Below are 16,015 nucleotides of genomic sequence, written 5' to 3' on the forward strand. Positions count from 1 at the left end.
GGTGTGAAGAGGCTGGTTTGGAGGAAGGTTGTAGCATTGAGTGTTAAGGGTAAAGATCATTGTGACACTTGAGCCAAGCTCTGAAGGAGGTGAAGGAGTTAACTAGGCAGATATCAAGGGGAAGGTCATCCTGGGCAGAAGGAATAGACTAAGGTGGGGAAGATCCTATTACGGGAGTATTCTTCTACACGTGAGGAACAAAGAAGAGAGAAGTGTGGATGCAGTGGTGTAAACAAAAGGCAAAAACTGAATAGTGAGGGGAAATGCGAGTCCATATTGTGAAGGAATTTGGCTTTAACTCTGAAATAGACGGTCTTTTGAGGGATTTGAGCAGAGGAGTGACAGAGTTGACTCAGGTTTTAACAGAATTGGTCTGACTTCTATGTTGAGAATAGACAAAAGGGAGAATGCGTGGAAGTAGGGATCCATTTGGGGGCTACTATAATACTACAAGTAAGAGAGGATAATGACTCAGACCTGATGATGGTATTAGAGGTAATGAGAAGTGATCTAAATTATGAAGGTAAAGTCAATGGTTACTTGCTGATAGATGAGATGTGTGGTTAGAGAAAAAAAAAGAAAAATAGAAGATGGCTCTAAAATTTTTGGACTAAACAACTAGATTTGCCATCAACTTAGAGATGGATAAGGATGAAACTAGAGTAGACTTGGTGGAAGGTAAAGAGATCAATAGCTCAGCTCTGCTCATGTCAAATTAGAAAGGCTGATTAGACAGTCAGGTGAAGATACAGAAGGGCAGCTGGATATATGAGTCTAGAATTCAGAATAGGGGTCTGGGCTAAGATGAAAAGCTCAGAATCATCAGCATATAAATGGTGTTTAAAGCCATGAGACTAAACAAGATCTCCCAGGGAGTAAGCATAAAAACAAAGTCAAGCACAGAGCTTCCACCCCCCCCCACCCCCCGCCCAGCACACACTTGAGGCTTTTCCAACAATGGGGTCAGGTTCTCTTCTCTAGGTTCCCCCCCAGTAAGGGAACACTGCCAATCCCAGACTCAAAGGTCACAAATGATGACACTATATGGTTACTGTCACTGTCATCTTCATTAGGCTCAGTTTCCTGATGATGGATTCACTTCTGGTGTCACAGCATGTCCTATACTTAGGAGTGGTCCAAGCCAGGCTAGTACAGCTTTAAATTATGTCAAATGAGTGCTTCCCAATCGTTTATACATTATTCATAGCACACAATGGAGTAGACAGGAGTTACTTCTGGTTACAAGCTATCATAGAGGTTTGAAGGGATCATTATCTTGGCTTATCTGTATCATGACACAGAGGTTAGTAAGACCTTGTCTAACCAATTCTTTCCTTCCCCACCCCTTACCACCTTTTAGAGAAGCTGCTGGTAACCTGGAGTGAGGTGGGGCTGCCCCTCCAGGATGTATCTATGACTGCCTGCAATTTCTGTCATCGGCCTGTGCACTTTGAGCTCATGAGTGAGTGGGAACGTTCCTACTTTGGGAATATGGGGCCCCAGTATGTCACCACCTATGCCTGAGAAGCCAGCTGCCTCAAAGCCCCACCCCATTTGTACTTCATATGGGACTAAGCCTCCTCCTGTCCTCGCTTTGCTGTGTGCCTCTAGCTGACTTCAGTCTGAAAATAAAGAACAAACTGCAGCATTTGTAGTCCTTTGTTAGACAGAAAACTGCATTATATCTGACCCTTCAGACAAATGGCAGAGCCACGAGGAAACCATAGATCACTTGTTGGTCTGACCAATCCATTTTACTGATAGGGATTCTTATCCAGAAAGAGGAAGATGGCAGACAAAAACTACACAGTGAGCTGCATAAGAAGAGCTGAGACACTTAGCAGGTTTATTTGAAATGGCTCCTTCCCAATAGTTTCAACAAAAATCGAGGGATTGACTTTTCACTGGTAAGACTGGAAACCCTATAGAAAGGACCTACTAGCTCTATTTTCCAAGGCAGGAAAAATACTTGGCTATAACGAACTCTTTCAAGAAAATGCTCCCAATCTTTACAGGTCATAGTGCACAGAAAACATCTGCATGGCACACCTGGGTGAACTAATGATACTACCTCCTTAGGAGGTACTCTCCGCTGACATTTGTATTCTACCTGTCAACTTCAGGGCCATTTCTTCCCACCCTATAACCCATTTTGTAGCAGCCGTGGGACACAGCAGTTGGGAAGAGCCCACCTGAGCTTTCTAACACACCAGAGCCACCTCTTTTGCTGATCTAACCTCAGCAGTGTAGGGAACCTTTACAACTCTACAGAGCACGTTTACGGTAGTACCACTCCTCCTTCTTCCCCCCTTCCTAGAAGTTGTATTATCAGGCTACAGGCAGCTGTTAAACCTAGTGTTGAGGTAATGTCTGACTCAACTTCATGAAGCACATCCAAAATGTCTACATGACATTATGTACTAAAACAAAAATACAGACTTTATTCAGGCACAGATAGATTTCTCAGCAAGAAAGAGAAGGGTTTAAAACCAACTTCCTGGGGCAACTTATTCCTGTGCACTTCTGACAGGAAGGTAAGAAGTGGAGTGGGGAACTGGGTCACAGCATTAAGGAATAAGAAGCTCACCAATGAGGAGGAGCCAGGCAGGAAAAAGAATCAGAGAGGGCTTGAAGAGGAAGAGGAAAAAGATTCATCAGGAAAGTGGAAGAGAAGGAGACGTCCTTGGGGGAGAAAGAGGCAGCTTAGGAGGGAGCTAGCTTCAGATTATGTACAGTGTTGACCACGCCAGACATTTGTACTTTGGGTTGGTTCAGCTGGGCCTGCTCCAGAGGAAGAAGTTGCAGCGGGAGGAAGGGTCAGTGGGAGGACCCTGGGGCCTGGCACACGTATAGAAGTGGCGGCCCAGATTGGGTCCTGGCTTCTTCACGGTTCGCATCACACATGGCTCCCTGTGACCCCCACAAAGGGGCATGGGCAAGGGCCCTCCCAGCACAGACTTCCAAAAAGAAGTCCGTACCTCCTTTTCATCCTTGGCCTCTGAAGCACTGGCCGGCCCCTCCACTACTTTTGTCATCACCTCCTCTTCTGGAATCTTTGGGGTCATGAGGGCAACCACACTACGAAGCTCCGAGATAGGAGAAGCTTTGGGACAATTAGAAGATGGCTGGAAGTAGCTTGTCAGGTTTTTCTGGCTTCTGCTGGGGCCAGCCTTACTTGGCCGAGGCCTGGTTGAATGCACACGGGCTTTGTTTCGGTGCATCTGTATCCGGGTTTGTTTGCTGAGTCGCAGTGTTGATTGCTTGAACACAGGATCTTGTTTGAGATGAACTAGGAAGCGAAGAATCTTGAGCTGGGTACCTGCAAACTCGGGGAGGAAACGGGTGCACAGAGGTGGGCACTGTTTTGCTGGCACAGAGGACACACTCAAGACTGCACCCACGGGACAATGATCAGAGCCCATCACCTCAGGCAGCCGGAAGGAGTCCTGGAAGGTGTCTATTACCAGGGTCCGGTCCCCCAGCACATAGTCAAGCCGGGAGCCATAATTCAGGCGGCGGGCCCCACTGACTGCTGACCAGCAGGTGAATGCACCCTCCTGCTTTGGCTGGAAGCAGCGGTAGCTGTCAATGAAGGGCCGTATAGGGGACCCAGCCTGACATCCTAGGTTACTGAGCAAGCCATCCATCCACTTGCGCCCTGGGTCCTCTTCAAAGCATTCCTGGGGAAGAGGGAGAGGGATGAGACAGAGGCAAAACTAGATGCCTAGAATTGGAAGAGACTTAGACTAACTGTTCATTTATAAGATAAGAAAATGTGAGTGTCCCAAAAAAGACTATTACTCAGGGTCACATGGCCCAGAACTGGCAGAGCTGGGATTAAATGTTAAATCTGAAAGCTTGTTGTTTGCTTAATCAAAGCAATTCTCAGAACTGCTCACCAAAAGGATGGAAAGCAGGAAGTTAAAGGTGGTTATCTCTAGGAAGTAGGACTGGGATTAGGAGGTAAGAAAACTGCTACCTTTTTATTTAAACCCTCTAGAACTATCTGGCTTATTTTGTGGGTGTCAAAGGCCTCGCAGACCATCTCCTCTCTCCCCCACAAACTCCTTAGCTGAGGAGTTCCAGAAATCCATACCTAATTACTTCCTTTGGCTCTGAACCCCATTTCATCCATCCATCCAATCCATCTGGCCCACCCACTCATTCAATGAAAAAAACGTTTAAACAACACTGATTATGTGCCAGGCATGGTACTAGAGACAAGGTGGGAACCTGAGCTCGTCCAAGGGATCAATGAGGCTTCCTTTCAGAAAGTGATCTGGAGCTGGAAAGTTAAGGCTGAGCAGGAGCAACCCAGGCAGAGGGTGTTGTAAATTGTGATTGCAACCTCTGTAATGGGCCTGTGGAGAGAGGAAGCATGAACTCAAAACACAAAGGGAGACCAGACTGGGGACCAGCAGACCAGCAGGAGATAACTATCATAGTCCATATAAGCAAGAGATGATAATCACTTAGACTAGGGTAGAGCCAGAGGAGACAAATAAAAACGAAATTAAGAGATGATTTTGAACTAAAATCAACAGTACCCATTGATTGTGGGTACTGTAGAGAAGAAAGACAATATTAACACAATTCCCAGGCTTCTGGATGGAGTAGCCAAGGAGATGACAGTGTTATTTAGGGAGATGAAGACTAGAAAAGCCAGGCTTTTGGGAAGTGGACATATTCTGCTACTTTGGAAAGACTGTGTTTGTCATGTTATCTGATACTATTAGTCTTTTCCTGGCAGGAAGAACGTAAGAGGTGCACTTGAGAGATCTATGATAGTTCTGAACTAGGAAGAAAAGGCATAAAGTTATATGACACTATTGCAGGAAGGAGAAAGAACAGACTGAGTTAATGCCTGATGAGAAATAAGGCAGGAAGGGACTGAAGGCTTGTACTTTGTAATGTACACTCTCTTCCGTCATAATACCACCACCATTCTTTCATTATCTCATTTCTGTTCACTTTCCCTATTTGGAGCCACATCTGTTTATGTAGCTCTTCTCTAAGTTAATCAAAAGACTCTTCCTACAGCCCCTTCTCTGAGCTAAGCCCAATGCTAAGTTAGACTATGCCAGCATAAGTTACTGATCGCTCCCCTCGTGAACAAGCTGAGAACTGGTTTGTACATTCTAGGGCAGTAGTTCTGAAGCCTGACTGTACAAGAAAATCAACCTGGAACCTTGTAAAACATACTGCTACCCTGGCCCCACAACCAACAGATTCTAATTTAATTGGTCTAGGGTGGCACCAAGGTATTTTTTAAAAATATTTTATTTATTTATTTGACACGGGGGGTGGAGAGAGAGCGCGTGCACATGAGCGGGGCAGAGGGAGAGGGATAAGTAGGCTCTCCAGTGAGCAAGGAGCCCAATGTGGGACTTGATCCCAGGACCTTGGAATCATGACCCAAGCTGAAGGCAGCCGCTTAACCAACTGAGCCACCCAGGCATCCCTAGGGTGGCACCAAGGTATTAACATTCTTATAAAAGCTCCTTGCTCTAATGTGCTGTCAGGGAATGAGAACCACTGGCCTAGAGGGACTCAAAGATGAAAGGTTCATACAACAACAGCAACAACAACAAAAGAAAGGGTACAGTGAGAAAAATAAAAATGAAAATAACTTTTTCAATGGGCTGAGAGGAGATAACCTAGCTGGAGTGGACAAAGTATGTAGGGGTACTAAGGATGGAAATGGAGATTAAAAAGCCTTCGATGCCAGGCCTAGATATCTTCTCTGTACTGCAGAGGTAACAGGGAAGTATTTAAAGTTCACGAGCAGGAAACAGTGTATTAGGGAAATGATCAAGGCAATGTGGAATTCAAGGACCTCAAAATCTGGCCCCCAAAGGACTTTCCCGCCCCATCTCCTGCCACTCACTTCCCTTCTCCTGTCAACCCCTAACAAGAATGGTACTTGCAGTTCACCATGCATACCAAGCAAATTCTCACCTTGCAGCCTTTGCTTAAGCTAGAATGCTTTGCTTCCCCCACCCCAAAGCTCTGTTTTACTCATCTTTTAAAATTCAACCATTTTCATAAACAAGATGAAACCAGAGAGGAAGACAAACCATAAGAGACTCTTAATCTCAGGAAACAAACTAAGTGTTGCTGGAGGGGAGGGGGTTGCGTAGGATCGGGTGGCTGGGTGATGGACATTGGGGAGGGTATGTGCTATAGTGAGTACTGTGAATTGTGTAAGACTGATAAATCACAGACCTGTATCCCTGAAAAAAATAATACATTATATGTTAATTTTAAAAAATTCAACTACTTTCAGATGCCTCCCTAATGTCTAGACTGGCCCAGGACTCCCATTTCTCCAGGCTCCCCTAGACTGCCATCTCTGCTTCAGCTCTGAAAATATCTTTCTATAATTGGCTGGTTTTAAGTCCACAGCCCCCCCACCATGCTGAAACCTCTGAGGGGACAAGAGCCAGAACTGACTGGTAACTGAGTCCTCAGCACATGGCTCATGACCAAGTCAAGGGCAAGACAGTAATGTTTCCTGCGTGAATGAACAATCTTCAGTGCTTTGAGAAGTTATTTCAAACTAAGCTCTGCTTTTCCATGAAGGAAGCTACCCGTGGACCCAAAATCTAGCATTGGTTGGCTGGCTAAACAGAACTACAGTCAGAAGTGAGGAAAGGGGCCTTACCACGTTGACTGCATCCCAGTGGTCAATGGGGCGGTGGGCTGTATTCAGGTCACCCAGAATGATCACATGGCTAAAAAACATGACATGGGATTATCAACTAGACACTCAAGCAAGGGAAGCATTAGTCCTGGCCCATCTACTGTCCTCTAGGTCCAAGAACTCAGATCAGCCCCTCCTCACATTTTAAGGCCAAAATGGGAGCCCATAGCAATGCATAGCTCCAATCTTACCATAATATTGCTAAGTTTTATGCCTGACCAATCCAATCCTGATCTCCAAAGATGACATCATTCCCTATATGACATGACCATCTCACTTATCTCTACCTAATGGTATCTTTCTAGTCCTGCAAAGTTGAGGCCAGGTACTTCTCTTAGGAAGTATCCCTTGATTACTCTAACCCACCCTCACTTTCCTGTCCTTCCTTCAGACAAGACTTTTCATTTGCTCCTGGGCACTTTAGCTTCTTCATCTCATTTCATCCTTAAAACTACTCTGTAGTAGGGATTCATACACTCACTTAACAAAAGAAAATAAAGCAGAACTAACCTCGGGACTCATCGTGAGTAAAAGGAGCCAGGAAAGGTGTTTAGAGGTATCTAAGTACAAAACCCATATCTGTATCACTTTACCTGTCCTCACAGCTCATACAGTGCAGAGCCCATTCAGGTAGGCACGCTGATATCTCCAACAAGGCTATAAAGGAACTCAAAAGACAAAGATCCCATATCCTTCCAATAGAGCTTGACACCTAAATGGGTTGGGCACCTAGAACAAGCTCAAGTACTCAGGCTTACAATACCTGCCAGCTGCCAGGAGGGCTTCAGCTCTGATCTGCAGCAAGCGATAAAAGCGCATTTTAAAGGACAGCCGCTCAGGTTTCCCAGCATCCGCATGGGGGCAGTACACGTTGATTAGGGTCAAGGTCTTCTCTTTCCCTTCCCATGTGCTGAGAAGAGACCACCCCCCAAAACACAAGAAAAAGTCATTTCCAAGCCTCCTTTCCCCACACACCATGTGGCTTCCACTTAATGTTTGCCTGTAGGATGGATGTGAAGAAGGGGACAGAAAGACATGAATGTACTGGCATGCACAGGACTTGGGGACTGACTACAGGTAAGGCAGGGAGGGGGGCACTAGGATAACATCCAGGTAAACCAGGTGATGGTGCTTCCATTCACAACAGGACATCCATAAAGACAGCAACTTGGGGCAATGAGCTGCTAAGTTGCATTTGATGTGCCTGTGGTAATAAGAGAGCTGAACCTCCCAGCCAGTTCCCCATTGTAGAGATGGGGAACTCAAACCTCACAGGGGAACATGATTTGCCCAAGGTCACACAGTGAGTAACCCAGCCAGAACTAGAGTCCAAGAAAGGCAAATGTGGGACATTTTCCATGATGAATATGTTTGTTAAGGTGAGCTTCAGAATCACCATACTAACAGTAGAAGCAACAGTGCTCAGTGACAGGGGGATGTGGGCTCTTACCGGATCTTGTGTTGTGTGAGGAGGGCCCGGCCCTCACTATCCAGAGCCCGAAGCTCCTCTTGGGTGAATTCATCCATGTTTCCATAGCAACCCACGTCCCCATCATGAGTGGCAAATAGGCCACTCAGGCCTTCTTCAGCAGCCATGGGGGTAGCACTGTCCTTACAGAATGTGGCTACACCTGGAGGTAGATAGGATACTCTGAATGCGCCTAGAAGCCAATAGCCTATTACATAGCTTATTGCCCCCACATAGGTCCCCCGAGTCATCTTCATCTAGTGTGGCTTGTACAGCAACTCTCTCAACTCTAGGGCCATGGATGGCTCCCGAGTGACTGAGGCAATTCTACTCAAATCCTGGAATGTCAGTTCCTTCATCTAAAAAAGCCAGAGGGGGGCACGTGGATGGTTCAGTCAGTTAAGCATCTGCCTTCCGCTCAGGTCATGATCCCAGGGTTCTGGGATGGAGCCCCGAATCAGGCTCCCTGCTCAGCAGAGAGCATCTCCTGCTGCTGCTCCCCCTGCTTGTGTTCCCTCTCCTCTGTCAAATAAATAAAATCTTAAAAAATTAAAAAGCCACAGAACAATAATAGCTACTAGTCTAAGTGTTTTACATGAACACATGGTAAGTGCTCAAAAAAGTGTTAGCTATTATTATTATCACATGGACTAATCTGTTTAATCCTTATACAGGCATACCTCAGTACATTGTGAGTTCAGTTCCAGAACACCAAAAAAACAAATATTGTAATAAAGCAAGTCAAATGAATATTTTGGTTTCCCAGGGAAAATAGAAGTTATGTTGTTATTGCACTGTAGTCTATTAAATGTGCAATAACATTATGTCTAAAAAATGTGTATGCCTTAATTTAAAAACATTTTATTGCTAAAAAATGCTGTCATCTGAGCTTTCAGGAAGTTGCAAGCACTGATCACAGATCACCATAACAATTATGATAAAAAAAAAAGTTTAAAATATTCTAAGAATTACCAAAAAGTGACAAAGAGACATGAAGTGAGCAAATGTTGCAGGAAAAATGGTGTCAAGACATTTGCAATACAGGGTTGCCATAAAACCCTTCAATTTATAAAATATGCAATATCTGTAAAACATAATAAAGTGCTTAACACATAAAGATATAGAAATTCATATATTTGTTACATACTTATTTACATTTAAGTTTATACATATATCTATATATAAACATACACATAATTACAAAACAAGGTATGCCCGTACTAGCTGTAGGAGGTAAGCATTATCTCCATTTCTCAGCTGAGAAACTTGAAGCATAAAAATGCTGATTAACTTGCCAGAGGGTACACAGCAAGGAAGTGAGGTAGGATTCAAACCCTGGCAGTCTGGCTCCAGAGCTCATACAATTAACTACCACATGACTGACTGTGCTTCCCAAGTCAAATAGGATAATTTTACACATAAAAACTATCCTTCACATAGCTTTATGTGACTTTAGTTCTGTGGACTAAAAGCCTGGGGGCCTGCAACATCAGACAGAGTGAGGGGATGCAACGGAGGTAGGCCAGAGCTGCTGCGGTCGCCATGACCCATGGTAACCAGTGTTAGCTCAACCGCCAGAAGAATATGAAAAAGCAGAGCTACTAGTTTAAGGGAAAGTACCAAGGTGACAGGCTTTCTGCTGATATTTTCAAGCAGAGGGAATAAGAGATCGTTCAGCAGAAGCAGAAAAAGGCAAACGAGAAGGAGGAACCCAAGTAGCTTTGTGGCTTCGTGTCTAAGCCTCTAGGCCTCCCCTGTGTATCTGGAGCCAGGCCCACCATGCTCATGTTTTCTCCTGTAGTGCTCACAGGTCCCAGCACCAATGGCATTCCTTTTGCCCTAAGTCTGCAGTGGATCCCTTTTGTGCTTCCTTCCCGTCAGGTAGCCTCTCAACCCCTGGGCCATCCTGGGAGTTGTGGGGGTACCCTTTCCCAGTATTTTTTTATTCCTGTGGGACTCACCCCAAAGTATTAAAAGCAGCTTTGTAACTTCAAAAGAAATTTAAAAGTAAAAACCTGAGTTTCTTATTACCTTATCAAATACTGGAAACCCTTTCACCCCCAACCTGCCGCCATCACTAATTTACAGTCCCCAGAAAGCCCCATTTACCAGAATAGCCACTGCGGTTGCGGCTGAAGCTGAAATAGGAGTTATAGCCCTCAATGATAGCCAGAGGCTCTCTCAGCACATCCCCTACAAAAAAAATGTAAGATTGTGTCAAAGATAAAGGTAGGGCCCCAGACACAAAGGACTGGAATCGAAGTTGTAGATTAATTCCTTGCACACATCAGAGCCAGAGTTGGGAGGGAAAGGAAGTATCGGTAATTAGAGGAGGAACTAGAAAGGTGGGGACTAGAGAGGGAATTGATATAAGAATAAGGAGGAGGTAGGCTATGGAATGGGAGGAGGGAAATTAGGTGGGAGAAAGCTAGTGATTAGGTGAAAGGAGGGAGCTGGAGGTGAGAAATGGAATATGGGAGAGAAAACTGGGAATCCGAGCTGGGGATATGAGGTAGGAGAGGGAGGTAATTAGAGGATCTAAACTGGGGATGGAGAAAAAGTTGTTAGAGGGTCTTAGAGGGGGGTGTAAGAGAGAGGAAAGGAATGGGGGTTGTTGAGCTAGGATGGGAGAGAGACAACCAGGGGATCTAATCTCTGCGTGGGACATGGGATAGAAATGATAAGAGGTTCGGAGGCTGGGAAGGAGAAATGGTGGTAGAGCTCTAGGGGATCTGAAGGGAGAACTGAGGATCTGAGATGGTGAAGTAAAAAGGAAGAAATCAGAGTCTGAGCTGGGGGCAAAGATGGGGTGGGAATTAAAGGATCTGAGCTCGAGGCAGCGAAAGAGAATTGGGGAATCTAATTTGGGAGTTGAAGCTGGACAGTGTGTGACGAGGAGCAAATTCGGGGTACTGAGCAGGGGCAGGAGAATGAGTAGGAATTAGAGGATCTGTGCCAGGATGAAGGTTGCACGGGGTAGGGAATTAAAGCTTTGCTGACGACAGGAGATGAAGCAGGAATTAAGACATCAAGCTGTAGTGAGAAATAGGGGTTTAGGGGGAGGAGATCAGGATTCTGAACTGGGACTAAGAGGAGGACTCTACGAATAGAGAAATGGTGAAGTTAAATGAGATTAAGTAGGGGACAAAAGTTAGTGTAAAAGATAAAGTATGATAGGGATCCTGGATTTTTGAGCGCTCACTGGTCACTTTGGTCTCCTGAAGGCAGACGATGTCGGCATCCAGCTTGTCCAAAATGCGCCCCACGGCCATGGCGGCACAGTTGCTGGGCTCCTCGTATACCATCCCTTGCAGGGGGCTCCGAATCCCATTGATGTTCCAGCTCACCACCCGCAACATCTCAACAGCGAACTGCAACACCTCACAGTCAGCGCCCAACCCAGGGGACACAGGATGGCTGGACACCACCACCCACTCCCGAGTTGGTCAAATCCCGCCTTCCGCATGCATTGGCGCATGCGTTCTCCTGCGCGCCACAAAGCTGTTGGCGAAAGTGGGGCGGGGCTTCGATCCCCCCAGTTCTCATTGGCGGGAGGAGCGGAACTTGATGGGGCGGTGCAGACGCCTAGGAGGAACGAATGCAAGAGAAAGTCCTTCACCTAGGCCCCTCCTCCTCCCGCCGCAAAGTGGCCCAAGCGTCAGAGCCTGTCTGTGCTTCCAATTACTTCCGGATAGGGCTTCCCCACTTTTTAAGCCGCGGAATCTCGTACGAAACCGCGCCGCAACCGAAGCCCCGCCCCCAGTGCAACTGACCTTACCTCCAAGTGCTCCTCTGGCATCCTGGGAGTAATCGCTGTAACAGTGCTTGTGTGGGAGAGGGGAAGCTCGAAGGGAACTGTGCAGCTAGAGGGAGCAGTAAGAAGTGCTCCAGTGGAATTAAACTTAGGAGAAGGCCCCTGGTTTTATAGAGCAAGGGGAGGGGAAGAGAGGAAGCTGTCTCGTGCCCACCCTATAGCCATTATTTGTCTTGGGCCTCTTAACATTCCTAAGGACATGACCCAACATATACTTTTTCGTGGCTCCATTTCTCAGATGAGTAAAAGCGAGGCCCAGTATATTTACGTGGGCTACCCAAGCTCCAGAGCCGCACTGTCTCCCAATGTACCCCATGGCTTTTCCATATGCATTATTTGTTTCATTCTCTGGACAGCCCTGTTAGGGGTATTAAAGCTAAATATGACAAAATGAGTGAATTCATCCCAGTCGCACAGAAGTGGTAGAGCCAGAATTCAAAGCCTATCTTTTTTTTTTTTTTTTTTTTTTTTTGAAATTTTTATTTTTTTTTTTATTTTTTTTTTTTTCTATTTTTAAGATATTTTATTTATTTATTTTTTCTTTTTTTTTTTTCCCCAATTTATTTATTTTCAGAAAAACAGTATTCATTATTTTTTCACCACACCCAGTGCTCCATGCAAGCTGTGCCCTCTATAATACCCACCACCTGGTACCCCAACCTCCCACCCCCCCGCCACTTCAAACCCCTCAGACTGTTTTTCAGAGTCCATAGTCTCTCATGGTTCACCTCCCCTTCCAATTTACCCAAATTCCCTACTACTCTCTAACGCCCCTTGTCCTCCATGCTATTGGTTATGCTCCACAAATGAGTGAAACCATATGATAATTGACTCTCTCTGCTTGACTGATTTCACTCAGCATAATCTCTTCCAGTCCCGTCCATGTTGCTACAAAAGTTGGATATTCGTCCTTTCTGATGGAGGCATAATACTCCATAGTGTATATGGACCACATCTTCCTTATCCATTCATCCGTTGAAGGGCATCTTGGTTCTTTCCATAGTTTGGCGACTGTGGCCATTGCTGCTATAAACATTGGGGTACAGATGGCCCTTCTTTTCACGACATCTGTATCTTTGGGGTAAATACCCAGGAGTGCAATTGCAGGGTCAGCCCAAGGAATACTTTCCTGAATAAGTTTTTCCTAACACCCACACACCTCCCCAGTAAGATTTTTTCCTCTGGGTCCCCACAGCACTCTCTGGTCCATTCTGCCACAGCACTTATCTGAATGCACAGCTACCATTGATTTCTGTTTTTGTCACACAACTGCCAGCAACTTGAGAGCAATTACCATGTCTTAAAAAAAATTATGAGGGAGAGAGAGTGCACACAAGCAGGGGAGCAGCAGAGGGCGCTGCAGAGGTAGGGGGAGAGGTGGACTCCCAGCTGGGCAGGAAGCCCAGTGTGGGACTCTATCATGACCTCAGGGAAGGCAGGCACTTACCGGACTGAGCCACCCAGGTGCTCCATAGAGCAATGACCATACCTGATTTTATCTTGTTAGCCCCATCCTCTAATCTAGGGCACAACATATATTAGGAGTCGATAACTATTTTCTAAGGGAATAAACAAACACAGGGCAAATGCAAAAGCAACAGATTAGTGACTTGTTTTTGACAACAGAAAAATAGGAATAATAGACATGCCTAATGTCCAAGGAAAAGCATGGCTTTGCATTCTTAGGTTTCTCACTCCAAACTGCAAGCATAATTTTTTCCCCAGAATTCCATAGCCTTAGAGCCAACATCCTCAATGTCTGCATAAAAGGTGCAAAGAGCTGCTTTTCCTCCAAGAAGACTTAAGGTTACCTTCCAGTTGTTGCCATCAAGCTAAATAGCTCTACAATTAAAATAAAAATTTTGGTTTTTCATGCTTTGGTGGTTATTGGCTCAGGATTGAGTCCCAGGAGTGGGATAACTAGGACAAAGGAAATTAACATTTTTATTGCTCTTGCTTCATATTGCCAAATCACTGTCTAGTAAGAGAGCGTGCCCATTTACACTGAAGACCAACCTGCAGCTCAGCCCCGAGGAAATCCAGATCTTGCCTGTCTACATTGCTGGTTTTAATTTCCTCATTCTGCAGTTGCTTGTTAATATTAGTTCTGACCTTTGGGGCAAGGTGAACACATGGTTGGCCTGATGAAAAAAGGCTCTGGATGGCTCAGGAACTTCCTTGACAACTAACACAGCTGGTATTTCAACAGAGTGCGCGCATACCCCTCTTATCAAGGGTACTTCCACAGCCTTTTCAAGGAACCAACCAACGCCTCCAGACTCCCTCTTTGACGCCATCTCTGTACCTGCTTTGAAGGTCTGAATGCAAGAAAGCTGTGTGTTGGATAATTAGTGATGGAAGAAAAAACCTCTAGGAGAACAGGTATGTGAGACAGAAGGGGAAATAGAGGTACACAAATCCAAATCCATTCTTTAGGCTTTCTGGTAATTTTTCTTTATATAGGGTTACTTGAAGTGTGCCTTAAAGGGTATGGAAGAATTGAGGGAAAGACAATATCTATATCTAATTATCTATCTATCTATCTATCATCTATCTATCTCTCATCCATCCCAACCTGTCTTTGTGGGACACTGACCAAAAGGGAAATTCCTTAGCACCTTAGAAGTCTCTCTATTTCAATCTATTCCAGTTTTGAGTGATCTGGATGGTAGGGATTATATCTCGCCATGGTGTATAAAGTAGGTCTGGTTTGCTGTGGTACTTTGAACAAGGCGTTCACCTTCTCTGGGCTTCAATAACCTCCTTACTGAAATGGAAATTGAAGTCCCTGGCCTACCTCCTTCAGAATGTTGTCTCCTGTAGGAGAACAGGAACCAAATTTCTGGAGATGTTTCAGGTTTTCCATGCTCTGTCTGAGATTAGTGGTCCTGGTATTTTTCTATCGCCTCCATGGGTAATACCACCCACAGGCCTCCAGCTCTTCTCCCAGAGTGACTATGGTCTGTAGAGAGCCACTCTTAGGACTAGGATGTAGTGAGCCTTGGGCCCCAGGCATGGGGTTGAATATAGTGGGGGAATAGTGAACCAGGGCAATGGCTGCAAAGGAAGTGGTACCTAAGCTGCTGCCACAAAAGGCCTAATACTCACGTATCAGCTCATAAACTACAAGCATGTGGCCAATCTCCCCTGTATACTCTTACCCCTCACAAATGCATTTATACCCACACACTCCCAAGAATTACTAATAGAGATACCCCATTTGTGATTTTGTAACCCATGGGTATGGTCTTAATAATGCATTTAATAGGATTCTCCTACATACCCCCTGACTTTGGGAGGATGGTTAGGATCTATGGGCCTCAGGAAGTCACACTGTGTGCTTTTTCTCCCTATAATTAACCCCATTTTAGAATTCGTGGTTCAGATCTTGGTCTTGAGTGAGTCTCTGATACTAAGTGAAAGTGGACTCTTTTTCTGCTACCAGTTAATTGGGCTTTTTCAGGGTAGGGGACTTCGTATTTTGTTTATTCTATTCTACCACATTCAGGGTTGAGAAACTTTCTAGATACCTCCTTCTACTTTCAGATCTAGTTAGTTTGCCCACCCCATTCCCTGCATAGATCTCAGTTATAATGTTTACCTTCCTGAACGGGGATTCTTTGTGTATATGTTCATCTCATCAAGGAAAGAGAGATACAGATTGTACAACTACTCATTAAGCAAGTGTCTCCTCTTTGCCAGGACTTGAGCTGGACACTGGAAACACTGATCACAGATCATCGAGGTCTAGTCCCCATCCTCAAGGAACTCACAGTCCAGTAAGGAAGTATACCAGTAAAAACTGGTAGATACATGCTCAGATAAATAGAAGCATATAGACAATATGAGAACCAAAGATAATGCCTGTCCCAGGTTACAGGGAAAGGTTCCCAGAAGAGGCAACATTGAACCAGTTCTTGAGGAGTGAGTCAGATTTCATTGAGAATGGAAGGAAAGAGAAGGCATTTCAGGTGGAGCAAAGGCCCAGAGGTAAAAAGTACATGTCATGTTATGTTTGGGAACTCACGGA

The 16,015-nt window shown here is 45.2% G+C and overlaps 3 protein-coding genes across 6 annotated transcripts in view; 2 read left to right on the forward strand and 1 right to left on the reverse strand.

Moving 5' to 3' along the window:
- The window catches only part of ALAS2 (5'-aminolevulinate synthase 2), a 92,190-nt gene extending 90,649 nt beyond the window's left edge, over positions 1-1,541 (forward strand). For both annotated transcript variants that reach the window (XM_044236030.1, XM_044236031.1), the window contains exon 11: positions 1,361-1,541. In XM_044236030.1, coding sequence (XP_044091965.1) covers positions 1,361-1,524 — 164 coding nt within the window. In that variant the 3' untranslated portion in view covers positions 1,525-1,541. The remainder of the gene's footprint in view (positions 1-1,360) is intronic.
- Positions 1,542-2,418: 877 nt separating this feature from the next.
- On the reverse strand, positions 2,419-11,652 carry APEX2 (apurinic/apyrimidinic endodeoxyribonuclease 2). The gene is made up of 6 exons (XM_044236032.1): positions 11,374-11,652; positions 10,281-10,364; positions 8,154-8,334; positions 7,467-7,613; positions 6,665-6,734; positions 2,419-3,680 (listed from the first exon to the last, which is right to left on the reverse strand). The coding sequence occupies exons 1-6, from the start codon at positions 11,528-11,530 to the stop codon at positions 2,772-2,774; spliced, it is 1,548 nt and encodes a 515-aa protein (XP_044091967.1). The 5' UTR covers positions 11,531-11,652; the 3' UTR covers positions 2,419-2,771.
- A 2,616-nt stretch (positions 11,653-14,268) lies between these two features.
- The window catches only part of PFKFB1 (6-phosphofructo-2-kinase/fructose-2,6-biphosphatase 1), a 102,485-nt gene continuing 100,738 nt past the window's right edge, over positions 14,269-16,015 (forward strand). For all 3 annotated transcript variants that reach the window (XM_044234462.1, XM_044234460.1, XM_044234461.1), the window contains exon 1: positions 14,269-14,367. In XM_044234462.1, coding sequence (XP_044090397.1) covers positions 14,340-14,367 — 28 coding nt within the window. In that variant the 5' untranslated portion in view covers positions 14,269-14,339. The remainder of the gene's footprint in view (positions 14,368-16,015) is intronic.

Source organism: Neovison vison, chromosome X (genome assembly GCF_020171115.1).
Source record: "Neovison vison isolate M4711 chromosome X, ASM_NN_V1, whole genome shotgun sequence".
Taxonomy (NCBI): domain Eukaryota; kingdom Metazoa; phylum Chordata; class Mammalia; order Carnivora; family Mustelidae; genus Neogale; species Neogale vison.